Here is a 25265-nt window from a genome sequence, read left to right as displayed (position 1 = left end):
TAAAGAGCTTTGAGTGGTCAAGACTAGAAAAGCGCTATATAAATACAAAACCATTCACAGGCAAGGATATTGCTGCTAGTAAGATTGCACCTAAATCTACCACCGCAGCAGGCAGGTGTGAGTGCATCTGCACGCACAGTGAGGTGAAGACTTTTGGAGGATGGCCTGGTGTCAAGAAGAGCAGCAAAGAAGCCACTTCTCTCCAGGAAAAACATCAGGGACAGACTGATATTCTGCAAAAGGTACAGGGATTGGACTGCTGAGGACTGGGGTAAAGTCATTTTCTTTGATGAATCCCCTTTCCGATTGTTTGGGGCATCCGGAAAAAAGCTTGTCCGGAGAAAAAAAGGTGAGTGCTACCATCAGTCCTGTGTCTTGCCAACAGTAAAGCATCCTGAGACCATTCATGTGTGGGGTTGCTTCTCAGCCAAGGGAGTGGGCTCACTCACAATTTTGCCTAAGAACACAGCCATGAATAAAGAATGGTACCAAAACATCCTCCGAGAGCAACTTATCCCAACCATCCAAGAACAGTTTGGTGACGAACAATGCCTTTTCCAGCATGATGGAGCACCTTGCCATAAGGCAAAAGTGATAACTAAGTGGCTCGGGGAACAAAACATCGACATTTTGGGTCCTTGAAACTCCCCAGACCTTAATCACATTGAGAACTTGTGGTCAATCCTCAAGAGGTGGGTGGACAAACAAAACCCCACAAATTCTGACAAACTCCAAGCATTGATTATGCAAGAATGGGCTGCCATCAGTCAGGATGTGGCCCAAAAGTTAATTGACAGGATGCCAGGGCAAATTGCAGAGGTCTTGAAAAGAAGGGTCAACACTGCAAATATTGACTCTTTGCATCAACTTAATGTAATTGTCAATAAAAGCCTTTGACACTTATGAAATGCTTTTAATTATACTTCAGTATACCATAGTAACATCTGTCCCTCCTGTTTTCAGGATGAGAGCCTACTGTGACCAGACTGAGCATGATGCTTTCCTACTGATGATCAAGAGGAGTACTAAAGTCAATGTACTGATAAAGCATGCAGTGTGCAAAGTTTTACTTCAATCCTACATGAATTTATTAAAAGACAACATTTTTTAGTGTGCTAAAACATCTCCACTGTGACTAATATACCGTGCAATCATTTTACACACTTAAGAACTTTAGCATTTGATTCGGACCAGATTAATTCTGCAGCATTAAAACAACCTTAAATACACAGCCAAAGTCATAAAGAACTATCTTAAGTTACAAGAAGAACAATGAGTCCTGCAACAGTTGGTTTCAGCCCAAAAGAATCGTGATCTCCACATCATGGACTCAATGTGAGATCATTAAGAGAAAGAGACACTGATCCCACAGAAGATAGATGGAAAAGTATCTCCAATATGATTGGTTTAACCCACCTATAAAATACACACACACACGATTCAAGTGTACTAAGTAAAAAACACTGCTTTGATTATTTTTTTCAATTTACAGCAGTTTGTATGAAGATAATTGATAAATAAAAACTACTTGCATTATTAGCATTGTATTGTTTTTGAAAGCATGTCATCAAAACATTGTAAATAGAAAAACAATGAAGCAGGATTCCATTTACAGTAATATTTTGTAATATACTGAACCTTACGGAAGCGTATTGCATTCACTTGAAAAAAAAAAAAAGCTCTGTTTTTCTGAGATAATTATCTCGGAAATTCCGAGATAAATTTTCATTAAAAATAATAAAATAAAAAAAAGGCTCTGTTTTTCTGAGATAATTGTAATCTGGTATTTTGATGAAGTTACATGTTGCGTGGACGTTTCGCACAGAGCCCTTGTTCAGCGGGCTGCATGTAGCTGCTGCTCTTAGACAGTCTTTTGTTTGGCACGATTTCTTGTATTAGCGCCATGACGTATAGCGTCGCTTCAAACTGTCAGACTCTCCTTCTGTATAAATAACAGTGAACCACAAAAGACTAATGTAGCCGAGCGTGTTGTTCTCTTATACTGTCACAGGCCTCAGCCGAAGAAGGACATGAGAGATGGTTATTGACTCGGGACATCACACCCGGTTACTTTCCTTCACACTTCAAAACTTCTCTATCGACAGAACCCTCTTCCGTTAGAACCCCTTTCAAAACAAGAGTCCCAACCAACACCCTGCTTATAACAGGAACTACACATCAATCTTCCATAATAAAGCCACTAAATAAAATAGCTTACACTAACAAACGAAATATTTGAATTATGGACAAAAATGAAAACTATCCTTTATCTATCTGCAGCATATCCCCGAAAGATGGTCGAGACTTTCAACTGATGTTTTCAGGTTTATTTGAAACTTCCCTAAACAACACCGTTTTTTCTTCGGAGGGTCGCTAAAACATTAAACCTTTCCTTTGTGAAGTTACAGATTCATAACAGTAAGTCCGCGTCTATACAGGAACTTCACTTTCAAAATAAAAGCATGTAAACAAAACCATCTGTTTTTCTGAGATAATTATCTCAGAAAAACAGCTTAAGGTTTTTTTAATTATTTTTTTTATGAAAACTTATCTCGGAATTTCCGAGATAATTATCTCAGAAAAACAGAACTTTTTTTTTTTCAAGTGAATGCAATACGCTTCCGTAGAACCTAACATAAGTTTTCATTTTAAAGTAAAAATATGCTAAAATAATCATATTTCTTTGTAGAATTTACAGATTAGTATAGTTTAAACAAAGAAAAACTAATACAAAAAGCAATACAATACGGGCAAAATTACATCATGACAGTGTTTTTTTATACAGAAGAAAACAGTTTTTACATTTTACAAATTCATATGTTATACTTCATATGTAAAAATACAGCTAATTTATGTTAATATGAGGGGTTTAAAAAACAGGTGATGTGTCTGTTTAGAATTGAGTAGGCCTATATTTAACACTATCAGTAGGGTAGTAGTAAAACTATAATAGTTGTAAGTACACTGTGAAAAAAAGATTTACCACCCTGATAAAAGAAGTCATGAGTCAGTGTAGGTAATAGCCAATGAATGAATGAATTAAAACATTTGATGTTACATTGAAATTTTTGTAAAAACCTGCACTTTCCTATTCATGCTCACTTTACAAAATAAAATGTGATTGGCATATAGTAAATGGTTTGTATTTATATAGCACTTTTCTAGTCTTGATGACCACTCAAAGGGCTTAACAGTACAGTTTGCCATTCACACACACATTCATACAAAGCATCTATTAGCAGCACTTACTGACGCGAAGGGTCACGGTCTGTACCACTGGTAAACCAACGTTCATCTTCTTCAAACTTGAAATACACTACCGTTTGTTGTCACATTAATACTAGCTTTTGTTTGGGACCGAGGGAATATTTTGCAGTCATAACTATATAAGGCCGACTGACCAACAGTTAGTTAATCGGTGGGTTTCATGCTTAACGTTGAACTCTTTTGTTTTTTCATGCTGTTGTGTTGGTGGTTTTGCAGCTTCACCGGAGGAAGGTAAAAACTTTTAAAGTTGAGCTAAAAACACGGGCGATTTTGTTTGTTTGCTAAAAATGATAACCTGCTGTTTTTGCAGCAAAACACTAGAGGCGTTGAGGGGTTATGTGGTGCATTGTAGAGTTCATAGGAACGCACCCCGTTGTATTTTCAAATGTGTTGGCACCGACTGCAAGCAAACATTTTGTACTTGTGCAGTTTTTAAAGCTCATTTCTATCGGGTTCACAATGTGCTGGCACCCTCTGTTACTTCTACAGCCGTTGTTACAGATTTAAAATGCGGCAGGGAAATAACTTTTATCCCACTTAAAGGAGCATATAGTGGAGGGGCGACCTGTGGCATGTCCAGTAACTGGTTGTAAAAATAGGTTCACTTTGAAATCATCATTTACTGCTCATATGTCCAGGTAACATAGAGCATGTTCGGTGGATAGCATAAGTATGATGTACAAGGAAACAATTTCTCAGTCTTCTGCTTTCATTGCATCTGTAGATGCTTCCCAGAGATCAAATGATGCAACAGTAAATGTCAATGAGTCCTTTCTTAGGAATGTATGTCTATTATACCTAAAACTGCAAGGGCAGCTTCTTCTTCTAGCTTCAACAATACAGACGATTGTCGAAGAGATGCAAAATGTGCATGAGTTGGGACAGGATTTCACTTTAAGTATCTACATTCAATTTTAAAAGATAACTTGTGTCTAACAGATGATGTTATTGCTAAAATCTGTGATTGTGTGAAGGATTCAGATATGTTCTAGGTCTGTCATCAGGGACCTCTGAGAACAACATATTCAAGAGCTCAGACGTACAAAAAGATGTTCAAATAGAGCTGAAAAAGTAACATTTGGAAATTATGTAAATATGACAGAAAGGTTTGCTTACTACATACCTGTGAAACAAACCACAAATAGCTTGTTAGGATCAGAATTATGGAATAACAAACAGATTTTGGTCACATAAGAGATGGACAAATCTTTGAGTCCAACCAGTTCATCATTGAAAATCCAGGATGCCTAAAGCTTATTCTGTACCAGAATGCTTTTGAAATTGTCAATCCCCTTGGCTCTGCTAAAAATGTTTTTGTTGCAGTCTATCTTTCTTTGGCAAATTTACCTGCTCATGTGCTGTCCAATTCTGATCACATGTATTGTATCATTCTACACTCCCTAGGAGTTCACACTGCATCGGTGAGTTCACTGAAAATTTTGGTCGTTCTCAGTACTTTTGCAGGTAGTGTGAAATCACGGGTTTCAGAGTGATGATCCAAATGTATGTGGTCCACAGCACACACCTGAAAGTTACGATTCTACGGTTGGTGATCAACAAGCTGAAGACAGTCAACACGTCAAATCCTACATGAATTTATCAAAAGACAAACGTACTCTGTTTTCAATGTACTGAAATCTTTTCATGTTTGCCAGCCTGGTCTCCCACCTTGTTTAGGCCATGACATATTTGAGGGTGTCTTATCCCATGATGTTGCACTGTACTTGGAAGTATTTCATTAAGAAAAAGAAATGGCTTACATATTCACTTTTGAACCGGCGCAGTACAAAGGATCTGATGCTCTCACAAAGCCATGTGCTGTGAACTCTGAGGTTGGCAAGCTTTCGGGTCAAACCATGCAAAATGGGAATTTGTTAAGGTTGCTGCCTGTATTAATTGGTGACAAAGTGCAAAATCCAGAAGATGATGTCTGGCAGTTAACGCTCCATCTTAAAGATATCATTGATATGAATTGAGCACAAAAGATTTCGTTGTCACAAGTAGCATATCTTGTTGTTATAATCCAAGAATACTTGGAATGAAGAAAGTGTTTATTTCCTAAGAGTCCACTAAAACCAACACACCATTTCATTCGGCACTATCCATCACTAACTTTGAAATTTTGACGATGCATTTTGAAAGTAAACACAGCTTCTTTAAGAGATGTGCCAGGCATTTGAAAAACTTTAAAAACATCTGCCTAACTTTATCTGAGAGACATCAGATGTTTCAGGTATATCTTTCAGCTGGGCCAGGATGCAGTCAGCTTCTGCGAGTCAAAGACACTTGGACTTCTTACCCCGACCTTTACAGTGATGCAATTAAACATGCAGTGAGAGTTTGGCTTTTCAAAAACCATTAGTGTTTAAAATGGGAATTTCCGTGTCAAAAAATGATGAGTCCATGGAGTTTGGAGAATTTATCATTATTTTAATTAAAAATGATGCAGCTATGTATTTTGTGATGATGTACATAAAGCTGAATATCATTCTGAATACCATCTGTACTCTTAACATTTAAATAGTACAATCACGAAAAAGCCAACAACGCCACCCTGGAATATTAATCCAGGGAATATTAATTAATACCAACCAATATTAACCATAAGCAAATCGGGATGATATAGTAAGGAGCGTGAGATGTGGTTCCATCCAAAAATCATGTTTTTATTTCAAATCACAATTTAAATCATTAAAAGAGCCATCACACCATTCACACGTAAGAAGTGGAGGAGGAATGATCCAGGGCTGAGGCTTACCAGTGTAGAGGCAGGCTAGTGAAGGAGGAGTGGTATCCCTACAAGAGTCACCCCGATCACACGTCCTCACACACACACGCAATAGTGGAAAACCGGATTAGAGGTGAATAGCACAGCACACAGGAGACACCAGCCTCCACCACCTTAGGCTCTCAGCTCCTGTAAAATATAGAGGAAACATATCAGTAGCGCTCCATACAGTTCAATCAAAGAAATAAAAATAAAGAAACAACCCCAAAATATAGATTTATACCAGTAAAATTACAAAAGAACTCAATCCACACAAATATTGTGCCTATGGTGCACAGCTGTAAAGTCACCTACAACAAAGCACCGGTTAAATAACCAGTAGTGATAAATACTTACGAGGCAGAGGAACAGTGAACATACCGACAGCGCCTTAAGCATGACTGCTGGTGAGGGGGGATCCACCTTAAACCACTACAAAGCCATATAATGACGAAAGTCCCAGAGAGGAGAACAATACGTTTAAAACATTTCTGCCGCTCTCATGCCGGAAGTCAAACGGACCGGAAAGTGAGTGTGTGCCGTCAGCGTCAGGGGAGAGCTCAGAAGACAACTACATCTATATATAGTGTCCTATTGGCTTGTGATTGGCTGATACAGCCGAGTGATCAAGAGGGCAAGCACTATTCTGCCACAATCTCTGACTCACAGGTGTGCCCAAATTATCATCTCCCTCGCCCCTCCTTTTCCTGTTGAGGATTAAAGGGCCATTCTGTCTTTTTAGTTTTCTCCTTTTCTGCTACAAACTAGTGAGTCCGACACAGACGAAGTCCCTCCAGAACAGAGAGCAGCATTCCAGGACACTTATGGTTGCATTAACTAGGATTTAAAATTTCTGCCCCATGGAGAGACTCCTGAGAGCCAGCAGGAGAAGAAAGAAAAACTGAAGATCATGTCTCAACAAACTGATGCAAATACAGAGGAGTTCAAACTTCTAATGAAGTTGACTTTCTAAACACAGCGTGAACAAGTCAACCAAAGGAAATATATAAAATACTTCCTGGAAGTGTGGCCTTTTTGGTTTGACAAACTTCGCATGGCAGTCCACTTCAAGGAACTCGCCGAAATTGGGCTCGAAGAAACTTTCACACTTAATTTGGATCTGAAGGGGAACGGCTCCTGAACTACATGAATACTGTTTGAACAATGAACAAAAAGTTCTTACAGGCTGTAACAAAGTCTAAAGTGATGAGAGGACAGCTGAGTGGTTGCTCTGAAGACGTCAAAGAGATGCTGCTGCTTCTGCTGTCCTACTTTGATGAGAAGGAAGACGCAATGCTCTGCTATGTGGAGGACACATGCCTGGCAGGGGAAGTACAGATGACTCCCACCATTGTTGTGTGTGGTAAGTTTACTATTGTTTTTTTTCCTGAGTATTTCTTTCTTTTGTATTTATCTCTTCTTTCTTCCTTTTCTTTTTCTCTCTTTTCTGTATATTGTATTATTTCTTTCCTCCCAACCTGCACATGCACTGATTTCTATATTGATGTTAAGCAATTTAACTGATAGTAATAATTTCAAAACATATATGCTCAAATTGTTTTGTGATATGTTTCAGAAAGACGTCTTTTTTAATTTTGTATTGTGTTTCTTGTTATGTTGAGTTTTTTAGGATGATCCTGCTATTCTTCAACACGGTTCAGGCCGAGTGTGGATCGAAACATTGTACACAACAACATCCCCTCCTTCGTTTCTGCGCTGTGCATGATGTTTGGGAGCTATTATTGCTTCAACGTCCGTTACCCATCAGAGCTGGCATCAACCCTTGAGTTTCTGCAGAGGTGTTTCCTTTTGAATTGGCTTTTCACTTTATTGAACTGACACAAAGCTAAAGTCCCTGCTGCAGTGACTTGGGGGTTAGGGGACATGTCATTTTACCTTTTTACGATTATAAGTGGCTTTAAAACAATAGCTTGAATAAAAATGTTTATTGATGTGAAGTTTTTGGTTGTAAATTAAGGTATTTAATTATTAAAGTGGAGAAGAGAAACACAAATCCCGTCTTCACGTGAACCCCGAGTCCTTACCTTGATTCAAGGGCTTTTGGATCATACCTAGCATGATGTACATTGGTACATTGATTCTATTTTTTCTAATAAGGTAATGCAGTATTCCTTAGAGGGTGTCTGTCACATGCTGTCTGTAATGATGTTTGTACACATACAAATATGTATGTAGAGAAATGACAGGTGTTTTTGTAGATTTTTTTTTAGGTTAATAAATTCTTGGAAAGGCAAGTTATTATTTTGTTTTAATCTTTCAGTACAGTAACTCTTAAGGTATATCTAGATTGCTTTTCAATTTTTAAATGCTTAATCTGTGTACACCGGGTTACATTTTTCACATTTCTGGTCAAACATCTATAGCAGTGCAATGTAAATTACTTTTATTATAAACTTTCTATTTTTCAGAGAACAATAATCCTAAAGGTGGTGAAGAATACTTTTACAGAGAAGAATACTTTTACAGAATACTTATACAGTTTATATATTGAGATGGATATAGGAGCCATAAAATGGAAATGAATACATTTTACAGAAGATGTTTATGCAGTATTTAGATGTTGCTTTTACTGTAAAGTCTTGTCATAAACACTGCCTAAGACACCACATTATAAACAATATTGGAGTAAAATTTGCAGAAAAATTCAGTTAAATGACAGCCTTTCAATGAAGCATTTACAGTATTTTTCAGTGAAAGTGAATGGGGTTCAGCAATTAAACTGTCAAATTCCAAGTTGTCCCTGGCAACACAGCTGCCAGTTTTTTCCCTAAAAACCACAGGATTTCTCTTACAGTGTACTCACCCTCTGTGGATCTGTTGAACAAACCCTGAAAACTGCACCCACATGCTACATGACCGAGGAGACAATATCTCATTTACCACAACAAACGACTGCAACTAGACCTCTGACAATGATAGGAGCAAATCACAGGCAAAGTGAGCTCCTCGCCACCTGGATTCAGATTATTACAAGAAGCACTTCCCCTTCATGTGTGTTGATTATGTTAGTGTTTTAGGGAACACCACAAGAACCTCTATGTTACCACTGTAAGATTGATAAGCACTGTAAACTTTCAGTGTCACCTGACGAAAAGTGCAGCTGATGACCTTTGAAAGACCTTTGAAAGGTTTCCTGCTTCATGTGTTCAAAACAGACTGAGCCTCCGCCACACACACACACAAGTGGGAATTAGTCCCATGAGGTCTATGACATTTTGACCTTCCACTGTTGGTAAATGTCCCAGAGTCCTTCATGCCAAACTGATATTTAAATGAGTTTAGCCACAACACAGTTAATTCACTAACTAAAAAACGCAACAGATAATGTTATGTGTCACTCACCGTAACCTTTCTTATGCATAAAGATAAACAAGGGAGCTGGTATTACATGTAAAGCCCTGCCAGTCACAACACTGAGACCACTGGTTTTCTGCTCCAACACCCATTTGTCATAATAAAATCCATAGTATATAGTCAGGCAGCTTCAGCACAGAGGTAACACATATTTCAGTCATGTTTTAGTTAGAGGGAAACCTCCCCTATGGCCTCAGTAACAGTGCCCGGTCCTCTCTCTCCGTTTCTCTACTGACAACATCCGACATCGTGGCCATCGATCCTCAGCGTAACCACACACCACTCACCACAATTGGCTGCTCGCTGCTCAAGCTGCGCACACTCCTATCCACTCATTGGCTAGTGTTGCACGTCAACCATTTCTCCAGCAAAAATCTGTCCTGTGGTAGAAACGAGGCACACATCTGGCTGATGGATAAAAACACAGTTGAGTGATTTGCGGCCACTGTCAGAGGATGGTCACTCTACACGTGCCCAGTCTGTCACAGAGGAATACAGTCATGTGTTCTGTTGGGATTCTATCCATCTACAACTCCACTATCTTTACCAGCTGCTGCCATGCAATGAGGGCGCGTTAACAACAACCATGCCAAACCACATTCGAAAATCGGTCAAATTAAATTGTTTAAGCCTTTAGACTCACAGTATGCTATAACCCAAGTCTTTAACATGTTGCATTTGTAATTTCGTAGTTACGTTTTATTTGTGTCCATAACTTATGTTTCATTTATTCTGATTAAAATTAACCTTCACTCTCTCTAGTTCTCCACATCAGCCTCTGCCACAGAAAAGCAGAGTTTTGAACACATTTTGATTTAGGAGCAAACTTTAAATTTAGCTTGTGGTCTAAATCAAACTGAAGAATTTAATAATACCCAACCTTACCCCTTTCTCTTCTCTGCCATGCAAGTCTTGTCAGAAAACCTCAGTGTTTCAAAAGGCTGGTCAGATCTGGGTCACGGTTGTGGAAGCCTAGCTTCCTAAAATCCGGACAACCATTCAACTTGCTCCTTGAATTGTTTCCAAGAATGTCTCAAAATAAAAATAGAATTAAACAATGATAACACTAATAACGTCCTAAATTTCGTGATTATTCAACAAGTTTTCACCAAGAAATATTCATGATATGACTAGACTTAAGTAACTAAGCTACTGAGTAGATAACTATTAAGTAACTAAGCTGGTGATACAGGAAGAAGAAGAAAATCCCAAAATATAGCACTTTGATTCTGACCTATGAAGAAATTATCACAACAATATATTGACGTAAAAAAATACACCAGTATTGAGGAGAGAAGAGAATGTTGAGGCGGACTAACTATTACTACAGCTGTCAGCTCTTACTGTGTATCTTGTGACATGCTGTCTCTCATCCCCTGGTACATCCTCCGGTACGGTAGGTGGCAGTATGTAGCCAAATGTTGCTACTGTTCTCCGACCATAAAGAAGAACACGTGTTTAGATGTTTTCAGTGTGGTGTCTGACATATGCTGTCACACTTGTCAATGTTTAACTTTAAGTCGAAAGTTGCATGAGGCGCAGCACTATGTCGAACCCGTCTTCTCACAGAACACACACTATCTAGCTAATGGCTGCCCTGCGAGCGGCGAAGCAGGCGCTGAGGAAAGCGATCAAGAGACGGGTAGCAGCGCTGAGTGACGAGGAGAAACGACGACAGTCCCTGGTGGTGTCACAGAAGGTAAGTGGGAGAGATGAAATAATGTCGTGGTTTAGAGAGAATACTGTTAGCTGTGGCCAAGTAATACTGAAAACACGTCGTTTTTATCCCCCACTGACAACTCAGGGTCTTGGGTATTGTTAAATAATTAAAAGAGTTATTCATAATCTTTATTAAACTAGTTTGACTAATCGTTTCAGCTCTTGGAAAAATATCAAGTTATTTACAAACAAGAATAAAGCTTTATCTATGAATCAATCATGGAAGTTAGATGGACATGATTATTTGTTTGTTTATGTTGAGCCCTACTCCTGGGCTCTTGACTGTGATTCAAGTTTCAAGACTATATTTATCATGTGCACAACCATTACATTCAACAGTTGCTGGCAATGAAATGCTTGAGTCACAGGCTCCCTTCTAGCCATGATCAAAAATATTATACAAGCACAAAAAAAAGTGTCACTGATTCCTTCTTTCCCTTCCTATGTTTTTCCTTACAGCTTTTCCGACACCCCAAATATGTGTCCTGCAAGAGGATTGCCGTGTTTCTCAGCATGCATGATGAAGTGTGCACGGAGGAAATCATCAAAGACGCGTTCAAATGGGGAAAAAGCTGCTTCATCCCCAGATATGAGAGGAGCTGCAGCCATATGGACATGTTGCAGCTCACCAGTCTGCAGGACATGGAAACGCTGCCCCTAACCTCCTGGAACATCCGACAGCCTGCTGAAGATGACAACAGCAGAGAGGAAGCACTGGCTGCAGGTACGCATGTACACACACACACACACACATACACACACTTGACTCTTTATAGTTGTGAGGAAACTTATTGACATAATGCATTCCCTAGCCACTTACCCTAACCTTAACCTTCAAAACTAACCCTAACCCTAAAACCAAGTCTTAACCCTCAAACAGCCCTTTGAAATTGTGAGGACCAGCCAAAATGTCCTCAACGTCAAAACATCCTTACAATTATGGTATTGAACCAAAATTAGCCCTCACAACTATAGATACACACTCACACAAAACCTTTTCCACAACACACATTACATAGTTTTTTATATTCTGACCTCTTGTCTGTATTTCTGAGTTGTCTCTCTAATGTCAGAGACGTTATGGAGAGTTTGTTGCATTTCGGGTACAGAAGTTCAGCAGAGACAGAACAGATACATTTTTGTCCATTCTTAACACCATGCAAAAGCCATGTTGGCACAGACAATGTTCCCCCTCTACAGTCAGAGCTTCTAAAGCAGGACTTCCGTAATTTGTTAAATGCTGTTCAACTGTCAAACAGACATGACAATTAAAGAGAATGTCGGCCACTGTTTTATTATGGCATTCATAACTTGCTCTCATTTAATACTATTAAAAACAATCTTTAATAGGTGACAAAGAATTTTCACCTCACTCTTTTTTATGTGGACCCCCACTGTCTGTATGTAAAGTAAAGTAATTTTACTGTAGAAAATTAAAGGGAAAATCAGCTAAATTTTCATAATGGCAGTCATAACTTGCTCTTTTTAAATATTGATTAAAAACAATCTTTAAAGCCTGGTGCACACTAGAGGATTTTCAACTCCAGATTTTAAAAACATGGGAGACCACAGATATAATGACAGATTTAACCTACTTTTAATATTATAACCTTCAGTGTAAGGTTTGGCACATTATGAGTACCATAACGAAGATTGAGCTGACTTATAATATTCCATTTCAATATACTTGTCAAAGTCTTGTGTGGAAAGCAAATCAAATGTCAATAATACGACATTAAACTTTAGTTTTCTGCCTTTCTTCCCGCTCTAAGTACCTGTACCGTAACACCTGAAATAGACAAGCATCAATTTACAAGGTGCTACTGGCGTGACCGGGTTTTCACAAACGATGGACCAAATGACCTCATGATCACAAATTTCAAATACATCTAAATACTCAATACAAATTTCTTAGTTTACTGTTGCTTACTGGCACTGATGGGGGCCTGACAGTGATTTTAATGATCCTATTACCTTTAAACCCACTTACTTGGTATTTAATTGACTCTTTTAATCTTATGCAGCTAGATAGGGTCCTACTCATGTACATGGTCAAACTCTTGACCCCTACTTCAAGGGTGGCATTCCACATGGCATTCCAGTGTAGGATTATTCGGTCGTTGGATCACTGTATTTTTAAGCTCACTCCCCTCCCAGACTTTTACAGCCAGTCTGCCAGGAAACTATTCCTGGACTATGACCCCTCTTTCTGCCAGCCAGTTCTCAGGTGCCCTCTCCTCCTCTCTGATAAAACCTCCCCCTGCTGGTGCTTAAGAATTGATCACAGTACCCAGTCGAACAGTGTTAGAATAGCAAAAATCTAAGTATTGGAGGGCATAGTGTAAATGGAAAAAAGGTAAGTGTCTTACCAGGATCTGAAAAACAGGCTAAATAACAACACTCTGCAAAGTGCAGAGAACCAAATATCTATTAAACATGTCCATAGACCCAAAGTTTAATTTAAAACAAACAAACCACCAGATACCTATTAATTACAGAATTTTAGGTGAAGTTGTTTTAATACCTGCAGCCATCCAATCCATTAAGTAGAGCCAACCTGCAGTGGCCTTAAATGGCTAGTTCACCCAAAACTGAAAATGTAATCATTATTTACTCACCACTATTCCGATGGAGGGGTGGGTGAAGTGTTTGAGTCCACAAAACTTTGGAGGACTCCAAACTTTTGGAGTTTCAGGGGTAAACAGCGTTGCAGCCAAATCCAATACAATTGGAACGGGGGATCGATTCATAAAAAAACGACAGAAAAAAATATAAATGCCTCCATGCTGCTCCTGAGGTCTCATCCAAGTGTCCGCAAGCCCCGACGTTCAAATTCGAACTTGCGTCGCATTCACCATATTTTTAGCCTGAATGTCCTCTGATATTCTCATCTGGAGCTGCATTTGTGCATGGATCACAGCAGACATTTAGGCTAAAAACATGGTGTAAATGACACTGTTTCGAGTTGAATTTGAAGGTCGGGTCTTACAGACACTTGGATAACACCGCAGGAGCAGTATGGAGACATTTTATGTTTTTTCTGTTGTTTTTTTCTGTCTGAAGAATCGGTCCCCCAGTTACTTCAATAGTATTGGATTTGGCTGCAACACTGTTTACCCCTGTAACTCCAAAAGTGTTGTGTGGACTCAAACACTTCACCCACCCCTCCATGGGCATAGAGTAGGGCTGCACAATTAATCGAATTTTAATCGCGATCACGATTTTGGCTGCCACAATTAAATGAGCATGATCGTCAGCGATATTGACGTTTAATATGCGTGCTCTGCTACATATCAAAACAAGCACTTCCTCAACTAACAGTCAGCCAACCACCAGGGGGAGAACGAGATGGGAGGTGTCATGCGCGCACCCTGCAGCGGCAGCCTCCAAAAAAGTTCTGTCTGCAGTCGACTCCGGTATTAGTAGAAGAGTAGAGAGACAGACAACAGAACAGAGAGCAGACGGTCACGGGTGTCGTGTGAAAGGTAAATCAAATGTCAGGAGCAGAAGGCGAGGAGCTAGTCCCTCGAAAAGGATCATCATCCGTTGTCTGGAAGTTTTTTGGATATAGGGCAAGTGATGTTAACCAAGAACAAATCATATGCACAGAGTGCGTTAGAGTTGTGTCTGCACCGCATAGCAATACAACTAACTTGTTCAACCACCTGAAAAATCACCACAAACCACAGTACGACAAATGCATTAAGGCCAAAGCTAACGTTACCTCACTGAATCTCCGTCCATGTCCAACGTCAACCCAGAAAACCATACCAGCGACCCTGCATAGCGCGACAGCGTATCCATCCACCTCCCAAAGACACACTGAAATAACGGATGCAATCGCATTTCATTTGGCCAAAGACATGTGTCCAATAAATACTGTGAGCAATGAAGGCTTCAAAAAAATGGTCAAGACACTAGACAAGAGATACGTGATCCCCTCGCGTAATTATTTCTCCAAACAGGCATTACCTGCACTGTATGAAAAACGTCGGGGGGAAATACAAAGGGAACGTATAAGTTTTATTTTGATGCAAAGACGTGTACATTAGCTGGAATGTAGCACAACATGGAAGTGAAAGCAGTGCTCTGTTGATTTAATTTTGGGTAAAAAGTGTTGATACTATTTTATTTATATTTTCCTTCTACGAGATGCACTGTGATAAGGACCAGTCTGATGCAAAGATTTGTACATTAGCCAGAATGTAGCACAACAATGGAAGTGGAAGCAGTGTTCTTGTTCATTTAAACGTGAAAGTGCAATAAAAAGATGTTGTCCCTAAAATTAATGAATAATCGTGATAAATAATCGTGATCTCAATATTGATCAAAAATAATTGTGATTTTGGCCATAATCGTGCAGCCCTAGCATAGAGGTAAGTAGATAAAGGGAATTTTCAGTTTTGGGTGAACTATCTCTTTAATCTGACCAAACCCACTTACCCCTTTGCAAGATGCGTTAACCATAACTGCGATTTTTTTCTAATTCTGCAGTTAGATTTTATTCAGCCATTTGTATTTTTCAAATGTGCTTGATAAATAAATTGTCTTGATTTGTGGAGCCACATATTCACCAGCATCTGATATCTAAATATTGACTTATTTTACTAGATAATTGAAAACCCTGATCTGTTGGTGGCAGAGTCCAACAAATAGTAGTTGCCAAATTGCATTTGTAATTTGTATTTCCGGGAGTGGAATTCTTAGTGTAAGTATTCTTTAAGATCTGAAATATCTGTAGACATCAAATATGTACAGTCATATCTTGGACACTGATGTGGTTGATATCTGTCCATATATACAGGCAAAGACAGGAGACCTCTGTCTAGACCTCTATCAAGGATTACTATGTTTGCTCTCATTATCCAGGAGGTCTGGACCTAATCTTGATGCCAGGCCTGGGTTTTGACCAAATGGGGAAGCGTCTGGGACGAGGGAAGGGCTACTATGACACCTACTTGGAACGCTGCATCAGATACTCTAAAGGAAAGCCGTACACCATCGCCTTGGCCTTCAAAGAGCAGCTGTGCCAGGAAATCCCTGTTGATGACAACGATGTGCTCATTGATGAAGTTCTGTATGAGGATGATGAGTAACTGGTCAATCACCAGAGGTGCATTACATTACCCTTACCAATGCACACATTTTCACTGCAGACATTTAATTTGTTATAGCAAGAAGCTCAAATGGAACTAATGAGGCCAAGAATGGCCTTCATTAATATATTGTATTTAGCATTATACAGGCTAAGATGCAAATTCAGTCGCTGTATTGATAATGTGTGATCAATATAGTGAAACCTGATATTCATCAGTGTCAAACATTAATGGACAATTAGATGAAAAGAAGTGCTAATAAAGTTGTAATGGAAAATGTGCAGGCTGCATGACTTGTAATGGGAGGGACAGTTGTTATTTAAGTTCAGAGAGGCAGACCTGGAATAAATAGGAACTCTCCAACAAATAAATCTGCAATAACTGTAACCACATGTTATTACATGACTGTATTTCCTTTATTGTGCCTTCTAAATAGAATTGTTTTATCTCGGTAGTGTCATGATTTTGGCTAAAGGGGACTAAAGTCCACCTACACAGAAAATGTGTTTAGCTTCCTGTTACATCACTTGGTTGCTTGTCTTTCTCTGTGCAGACTGATGAATGTCCAGAGTTCAAAAAGCTTTGCATGGGCAATACAAATCAGACACAAATTACTGTTCCACCTGAAAAATGCTCAGAGTTTGTATGAACAGCTCACCCTAGTCCCAGGATGGTTTTATCCTCTGCATTGTTTTGGTTTATAATGTTCATTTTATGTTGTAACAGAGTTGCTCAATCAGCTGTGTAGTCTTTGTGGAGGCTACATTTTGTGGTGCTGTTTAGTCAGCCCTCAGTGCTAACCTGGACAAATGACAAATATGTTTTCAAGTGAAGTTAGTAAATACAAGCCAATACATTAAACATAATGCACAGTTACATATTGAGTAACACAGCATGGTGGCAGATATTCAGTCAAAATAATAGCATAATACTTGAAGCAATATTTTGTAAGTTAAGACGAAGTAATGGTTATGATGATCAGCAATTTGAAAACATGATTTGTCCTTTGCTGAACTGAAAGCAATAATTAATTTTAAGATACTTACCATACCATTTCACACTAGCTGAATTTTGAGATCAGATCACTACATTAGGTTTTTCAGATCTAAACTAACAGGTGTTTGTCAGGCGAATATAAGAGAATCAAGGAGTCTGGTCAGGATGCCTTTCTGTATTCTGAATCCATAGAGTTGATATAATACAATGTGTTTCATCCCACAATCAAACTGCCTTTAAAGAAAATGCTTGACTCCCCCTATTTGAGCAAAGCAGCACAGTAAATGGCAATAGAAACCCCATGAGGGAGATGTGCAAAAATTGGAACTCCACAGGGAATGCCAGTGAACAAAATTAATTATGACTGTTTGATGAAGTAATTATAATATATAATATTATATAATCATAAATATGATGAAGAATAAAATTAAAATTCAATGTACAAGCTACTGAAAAAATGGAGTGGATGTATCTGTTATATCAACACACCAAAGGGGGGCTATTGTGAACAACTTTGTCAGCTTAGTGAATTGGCTGGATATGTCCACTGTGTGTCTCCCTTGCATTTCCATTTAGCTACCACCTTTTAGAGTTAGCACACATTGGATATGATGCAGTCTTCTCTATGAAACAGACAAATGAATGGATGGATGGAAAAGTTGGAAGGTAAATTTAACTGTTCGAGACTTTTTAACTAGACTATTAAAAGGTCAAAGACAATCTGTATCATACATTTATTACAAATAGTTCATTGAAAACAAAGAAGGAAAAAACTGTTTAAAGTTTAACCTCGACCTTGGAAATGGTCCACAAAAAGGAACAAAGGGGAAATGCTACATTTAGAAGCTCTGTAGCAGCACAGCTACATATCAGCATTACAATGCTGCATCTTTGCCAAATGTGCAAATGTGTCTCTTGGTTATAAGATTTATTTATCTAGGAAATGTGCTCAGGTAAAATGTATCAGAGAGAAACTACCCATTTTATTCAGAAAATATAGCAAAGTAAAGGTTATCAAAGAAAGTATGAAAACCTCGTGAAAAAGACTATTTAGAAAGTATTTGTACTTTGTTATTTTACAACTGGCTAGGAGCAAGGTTCTAGATTAACAGCTAGTGCCAACACTCTGGACGACTCATCTTGTCCACTGAAAAAACCTTCAACAGCCCTGCCATGACATTAATAGATCAAATTAAAATATAGATGTATATTCTCACAACAAAAAAAGCATCAACTCTGTGCAGTAGAAACTCAGACGGAATTTTCTAGTCAATCTGCAGCAACAAAGAGTAACATACGAAACAGTTATACCATGTAAAACTCTAAACATAGATAGTATACACTGATCAGCCACCAAATTAAAACCAGTCACGAGTGTAGTTTGGCTGATGGGTAAACCCAAGAGGTCAACAGATTTTTTTGATGGCTAATGCCAGTCTTTTTCTATCACAGTAGCAAATAGACAATTTACTGTATGTCTCTGCATCTGAAATGTAAATAACACCATTGCTCTCTTCAACAAACAAATAATAATAGTATTATTAAACAATATTTACCACAAAGTTGTGGGGAGTGTGGAGAATAGATACACACATAAACTGAGCCACAGCAGAGCCATTATGTACCTATACCTATGTAAACTGAAGCAGAAACAAGAGCAATGACAAAACCTCTCCAATACAAAACTGACTCACAAAACAACAGCACATATCAGGACATAACATAAGATGACTTGTTATAAAAATATTTAATAGTTGAAAATCAGTTCATGCAGAATTTCTTAAGGAAAAAACTGATAGTAATGCCAATATTTAGTGTGACCACAGCCTCACACACTTAAAGCACCAGCAACACAACATTAGCTAAACAATGCTGACTTGGTGTTCACAACTTCAGCTTATGAGTCTGCTCAATGTCTTTAAACTGCAACACTTGGAAAATAACTCAATAGACGAACCTTATTGGCACAAACCCAATAAATTTATACTACGACTGTCATTTAACATTTTTTTTCTTACAATTACTAAATTAGCAGAATGTGTTAAAAAACCCAAGACATTGCCCCCTATAAGTTGACTGATAAGCCTTTGAAAGACACAAACCCATTCTGTAAATACAGTCGACTCAACAATGCAAAGAAATTCACAGAGAAACGAGCAGAGCTACAACTCAGGTCTCATCATCATCTCATCATGGTCATGGTCTCGCTGAACATATTAAATTGCAGTTTTCACCAACATAACGCACTTCCATGCTCTGGGCTTGATTTTTGTATGACTCGCTCCAATGTTTACATAAAGTCTTAAAACCTTAAGTTGTTAATTTGTCCTTTTTACATCATTGTAATTCTGTGTAATTTTTTTTAAGTAAAACCCCCATTCTCAGTAACCCTCCTCCACACCACTGTCCCATCCAAACTGTAACTTGTTTTCCTGTGCTTCATACATGAGTGCCTCCAGCTGCGTCAGCTATGTCACCATATCTGCTAAATGTTTGTGTATCCCCATGAGCAGGCTTCAACCTGCAGTCACTGTTCCTCTCTGCTGTTATTGCCTCAATACTTGGAACTTTTATTTTGAAACATGCTTTTTCAGTCACTCCATCTATAATCACTGAGCACTGTCAGCGTTGACTTCTTGGATCTGTACTCTTGCTGATTGCCAGACAGATCCGTCTCACCACTGACAAAAGAAAAAAGTGATATAGTGACTTCAAAATTCAGAGTATGCTAAGTAGGATTTACCTATATATTTTATTTGTTACATTCTTTTACGAAAAAATAATTGAATCTGAATTTTTTTTAAGAGGTGGACAGCATTGCTATTAGGAGGACATGGACTCAAATGATGAATAGGTGAGAGTATTTGATTAAGGCAACAGTACACCGAGGGGGCTCAGCTCACCTGAAAATAATAGTATAATATAATAATAATAACATAGCATAATATTGATATTCTGAATAAAGAAACAGGAGGTTCTCCTGTGTCTTTGTTTGTCGAAAGGATTTGTCTGTGATCAATGTTTTCTTGCAATTATTGTATTTTCCAGACCTGTGGTCTAGTAACCCTCATCCCAAATATGCCTATGCCACCTAAGGGAAGTTCGAATATTGACAATACGTCCAATATTAGTAGTTGCTGTTAACCAGTTTGCTGGAGGATATTCACCATCTAATATATATATTGAGGTTTTACCTCAAAATTTGTTTAAAGTAAAACCCCCATTCTCAGTAACCCTCCTCAAAACCACTGTCCCATCCAAACTGTAACTTGTTTTCCTGTGCTTCATTCATGAGTGCCTCCAGCTGCGTCACTGCTGTGAGGTTACATATATTAAATAGAACACAAAGGTTCTAGCCCCATAAAAACACTTTGGGTCACAGTTAGTCCTTCAAGGAGCAAGTTGAACACAACCTTTCAGACAACTGTATTAAACTGCATTTAAAAGTCTTATATTTAGCCTATTTTGTATTATATGTAGCCTTTTTTTTAGAGGTGTGTGGTAAGTGTAGGAAGTAAGGCAACTGAAAGGAATATAAATGTATAGGTGTACCATCACTTTTCATATCAAGTCAGTTGGCCTTGTGATTATACTTGTGCTGGACTGCAGGAATGCTGTAGCCAACACTGCACAGACTGCCCCCTTGTTGAGAATAAATTTACTTGACAGCAGGTCCACCATCAATGATAAAAGCACACAACCATAATACATAAAAACTGAGGCTGTCCAGTGAGTTTTCCAAAAACTATATAATTACTTGCATGCACAGAGGGGTCCAAATGATCTTTTCTGTGGTAAAATGAACTGATGAAATAGGTGAAGGTTTTAAGGTCAAGCATAAAAGGTGGTAAAGTTATTGGTTGAGAGAAGAGTGTTGATCGTTAATCAGTGCTGCTGGGTTTTCTAAAGAGAGTGTTGTTAACAATGGAATATACAGCAGGCTATAGATTACATTGAAAGACGATTGTCCCACCAACTATTCTTCAAATGTCCTAAAAAAAAAAAACTGAACGGTGTGGAAGTGATCATTCATATGGGAATTGCATGACAGGGCAGAATTAAAATGTGTGAGGAATATAAATGTTTTCTTTTCTGAAGAGATTATGAGGACACTCAGTGCAAAGTTGAAATACAGCCATCTTGGTCTCAGATCACAGAGACCCCACCGGAATGGATGCATGTATTCCTATGTGCTATTATGGCTATTTACGTCCCTGTACTTTCTTACATTTGTTTTATAATCACTTAATCATACAAAAAAGACAAATTGCATCTCCCCACACCAAAAAAATACAATCAAGGCAACTTATGATGACACATTGGGTCAATTTACAAGGAGTTAATAGCCATCATACAGAGTGAGTAGGAATTGCATCAGATTTGTGTGCATCAATTACATCTAACTTTTGTAGCTCCAGGTTTAAAGAGGAATTATTGTTTGAAATACTACAATCTTTATTTAGAATTAGAACAGAAACGGTTTGTATTTGATGGTGTAATGGAAAATTTTACCATTATACAACACTATATATTATCTCTGCTTATGTATACTATTTCTGCTTGTGTAACTGCCAAGATGACATCAGGGCCACAAATCTGAGGCCTGTGTCTGGGTCTTGGCTTGGCCAGGAGGCCTTCAGCATGTGTCTGTGTCTTATCTCCTGGGATTTTACTATTCACTCAGTTCACACACATAGTTCACATATATACACACACACACACATAGTTCATATACATACTGACCTCCCTTGCAAGGAATAAAGTATACTTAAAAGACTATTATTCTCTAATCTCTTTAAGTCTCACCAGGTCAAATTTCCATCACGATGGGAATGAGGAGGCCGATAAAGCAGCAAAAGGAATTTGAGTGGGAGCAGCATACATGTAAATATTAGTAAGTTGGAAGCCAGTGTGGCACTTGAGGGAAAATCAAAAAGAGTGTACAGAAAGACTGGAACAAAGACAGATATGTATTTGAAAATCAATCATAAGTTGGGAATGCAGCATCTGGAGGATAAAATAGGGAAGAGGAGAGTTACAATAAGATTATGGTATCAGTTCTCTGTATGTGATTTGAAAACATAATAATGGAAAGTGTGAATATTGTGGAAGGGGGGATATAGAAGAGCATGTTTTATTGTATTGCTCTAGAGAGGAAATATTCAAGAATTGGATCACGAAATATCAGTAATATTCCCAACTGGAAAACCAAGAAGAAATTGCGCAACTATGGAAGCCCATCCAATGGACTGTCCTTTTTTACTACATAATAATTTATTCCCACTCCCAGAGAAAAACTGACTGTACCTCTCTCTAAACTATGGCCATAGGGTGACATAGTAATTTTAAATAACACTTTCACTGAGAGGAATTAGGGTGTGGTCCACATGTGTAAAATCTGTAGCAGGTTGTTGAAAATGTGAAGACCATCATTTACCCCCGAACCCCGACATTCAACGGGTACAACAACAAGCGGAGAAAGCAGAATCGCGGGCTGACCTTATATATACAGTCTATGGGGCTGACCAGCGGAGAAATGCTCGTCCCGTGTGAACAGCCAGGCGGCTGCGCGCTTGAGAACGGCGCTGCGCTGCCTCGCAGCGGCGCTTCCGCGTCCGGTGTTAACCCGGCGTAATGAGTGGGGGGGCTCTGTGTGTTTGGCCGGTGTTACAGTAGTGCTGAACACTGCGGAAGTCTTCCACACTGCTGGCTGTGTCCGACACAAAACCCAGGAAGCTCAATCGAGTCACTCAAGCATGACGTTTCTGACTTAGAGGAACCATAACAAAATGCATGAGTGTTTTTTCCCCAGAGTTTTTGGGTTGGTAGACATGCCAGATACCCACATTAACCTGTAGAAGCACTAACAAAGTGGAATTTGCATGCTATGTCCCCTTTAAGTCAACCAGCAGAGTCATGAATGTGTCTTTGTGGCTCATGGCGGTTGGGGCCAGTTTAGCGTTATGAAAATGAATGATACATCACAGATTATGTTAATGTCTCATTCCCTAACAACACCAGCTTGGACTAAAACCTGCTGCAGGAGTCAAGCTGGATTCCATGATCTCTGTCAACCACCAGCACCACAGGGTACATCACGTGTTTTTAAGGCATGCCAAAGGTTGGTTACGTCACTGTTTTTCCTGGTTCCCGCCCCCCCGGGGGTTCGCCAGGTTGGTCATGGAAACTGTAAAGGAAAAAGGGGGGACAATGTGACAATAAAAATGTAATATATGTTAGGGCTGCACGATATATCAAAAATCTATCGTCATCGCGATATTAAGGTGCGCGATAGACGTATCGCAAAAGACGTCAAAAAACTGCGATATATGATGATCCATGCCATGCGCCACGCATTCATGCTCTGCATGTCAATATATTTGGCCGATCAGATGGAGCCCTGCTGCCCCGGATAAATTATTGAAGACATTCAGATCATTGACGGGTTTTTCCGTCAGTGAATCTGAATAAAACTGATTTGACGGAGCGACGTGGTTCCGTCAAATCTCGCTTCGCCTCCTCCGACTAAACTCTACTTTGGAAACTTCTAGTGATCACGTTTTCCCGAGTTAAATTCATCAATATGAGTGGCTGATTATACAAAAGAATTGTGAAGGTTATTTATGATCCCAGAACCTGAAGGAAAAGTAACAGCGCACAAACACACACACAGACGCTGCGCATTCATCAGCCGCTCGCTCGCTCTTTTCCTCTCTCTGTGAGAGGAGCAGTAAACTACTGACAGAGCCGCTAAAGAGTGTAAAAAGAAAAACATGTTTGAAAAGACCCCAAATTAACACTGTGGGTGAGTGGACATAGTAGAGCTGTGCTCGGCTCTCTCTTGTGTCTGCCCCGGACTTGGTAGCGCTGCGGCCGGGCTGTGCGCCTTCTCCCGGTTTATGTTTATTTATCGCAAACCATATAGTTATTGCGATATTAAACAACATTATCACATGTTTTCCTAATATCATACAGCCCTAATATATGTTTTTTAGATGTTATTAATCACTGCATGTAGAAATCTATGTGTCCTTCGATGCCAATCTTTTTTTTTCTCAAATGCCAATCCTTTAATAAAAAAAACAAAAACAAAAACCACTCAAGCCAATCAGAATCGACCAGCTGCTACATCAGAAAGTTGCTGTGCACCTGAAAACTATCTAGCTACCTCCTGCTAAAGGCTAAAATGGACACATTTTTTATAAGAAAAAGACTATCAGACGACCAGACTGAAGATGACTCATCTGCAAAAGAGCCACAACCATGGAATACAACCTGGGCATCTAAAACTCGGAGTTATGAGCCATCATACATAAAGTATGGCTTTACCACAGAAAGTAAGAATGGCCGTAATGCGGCCAAATGTATTCTCTGCCTCGAGATCCTCGCCAACGAGTCTTTAAAGCCATCTAAACTTGAACGACACCTGAAACAAAAGCACTTAGCAAAAGCTCACAAATCAATAAGCTGTATGTTTGATTTTTGTTATTTGCCATCATAATGTAACCATAATTTAAAAAAGGTTTGCAACAGGGGGGTCCCCGCCAGAGGCTAATGCTATATGGGGGTCCTTGGCATGTAAAAGTATGGGAACTCCTGGGTTATGTCACAGTAATTATGTTAATATATTTTTCAGTGTGACCTATAGTACAAAATTATATTTTTTAATCATAGACTATAACGAATAAACTATAGTCTGAGGTTCTTGTTAGTGTCCTTTTGTTAGTGAAACAAGATCTGTCTGGTTTGGTCGAACATGAAAAATATGCAGTTCTAGAGCTGAAATAATTACATATGTTATCTTGTTGATTTAATACCCCTGGAAATATACCAAATGCCGTTATGGTGTGTGTGTGTGTGTGGATGAATAATAAGGATGAATAAAGAAAATAGCTTATTGGTGGTAATGTCATCATCCAAACAAACAAACAAAGTCACTCTGTCCATGTGTCCTGCTTACTGATGATGATGTGACTGAAGAATAGCAATGAAAGAAATAAAACTTCAGAGTACACAATTATCACTTGATTTTAAAAAGAAGTTAA

At 38.8% G+C, this 25265-nt stretch overlaps 1 protein-coding gene and 2 long non-coding RNA genes across 3 annotated transcripts; 1 reads left to right on the top strand and 2 right to left on the bottom strand.

Annotated features, from left to right (window-relative positions):
* Nucleotides 1–483: 483 nt before the first annotated feature.
* Nucleotides 484–22959, bottom strand: LOC117759540. Its single transcript, XR_004613503.1, has 3 exons — nucleotides 22949–22959; nucleotides 18725–18729; nucleotides 484–637 (listed from the first exon to the last, which is right to left on the bottom strand). It is a non-coding gene; the product is annotated as an uncharacterized LOC117759540 (long non-coding RNA).
* Nucleotides 3675–14885, bottom strand: LOC117759538. Its single transcript, XR_004613502.1, has 4 exons — nucleotides 14541–14885; nucleotides 13294–13300; nucleotides 8648–8650; nucleotides 3675–3687 (listed from the first exon to the last, which is right to left on the bottom strand). It is a non-coding gene; the product is annotated as an uncharacterized LOC117759538 (long non-coding RNA).
* On the top strand, nucleotides 10856–16672 carry mthfs (5,10-methenyltetrahydrofolate synthetase (5-formyltetrahydrofolate cyclo-ligase)). Its single transcript, XM_034581705.1, has 3 exons — nucleotides 10856–11108; nucleotides 11588–11852; nucleotides 15998–16672. Exons 1-3 carry the CDS (start codon nucleotides 10998–11000, stop codon nucleotides 16222–16224), a joined length of 603 nt encoding a protein of 200 aa, XP_034437596.1. The 5' UTR covers nucleotides 10856–10997; the 3' UTR covers nucleotides 16225–16672.
* Nucleotides 22960–25265: the final 2306 nt, after the last annotated feature.

The sequence above is a fragment of the Hippoglossus hippoglossus genome, chromosome 3 (assembly GCF_009819705.1).
Source record: "Hippoglossus hippoglossus isolate fHipHip1 chromosome 3, fHipHip1.pri, whole genome shotgun sequence".
NCBI lineage: Eukaryota > Metazoa > Chordata > Actinopteri > Pleuronectiformes > Pleuronectidae > Hippoglossus > Hippoglossus hippoglossus.
This window is presented reverse-complemented; position numbering and strand designations above follow the sequence as displayed.

Bases quoted from the DNA above. Each gene is read 5' to 3' on its own strand.
- mthfs (XM_034581705.1), top strand. From the start codon at position 10,998: ATGGCTGCCCTGCGAGCGGCGAAGCAGGCGCTGAGGAAAGCGATCAAG. The intron at 11,109-11,587 runs GTAAGTGGGAGA...TTTTCCTTACAG, and splicing joins CCCTGGTGGTGTCACAGAAG to CTTTTCCGACACCCCAAATA. The intron at 11,853-15,997 runs GTACGCATGTAC...CTCATTATCCAG, and splicing joins AGAGGAAGCACTGGCTGCAG to GAGGTCTGGACCTAATCTTG.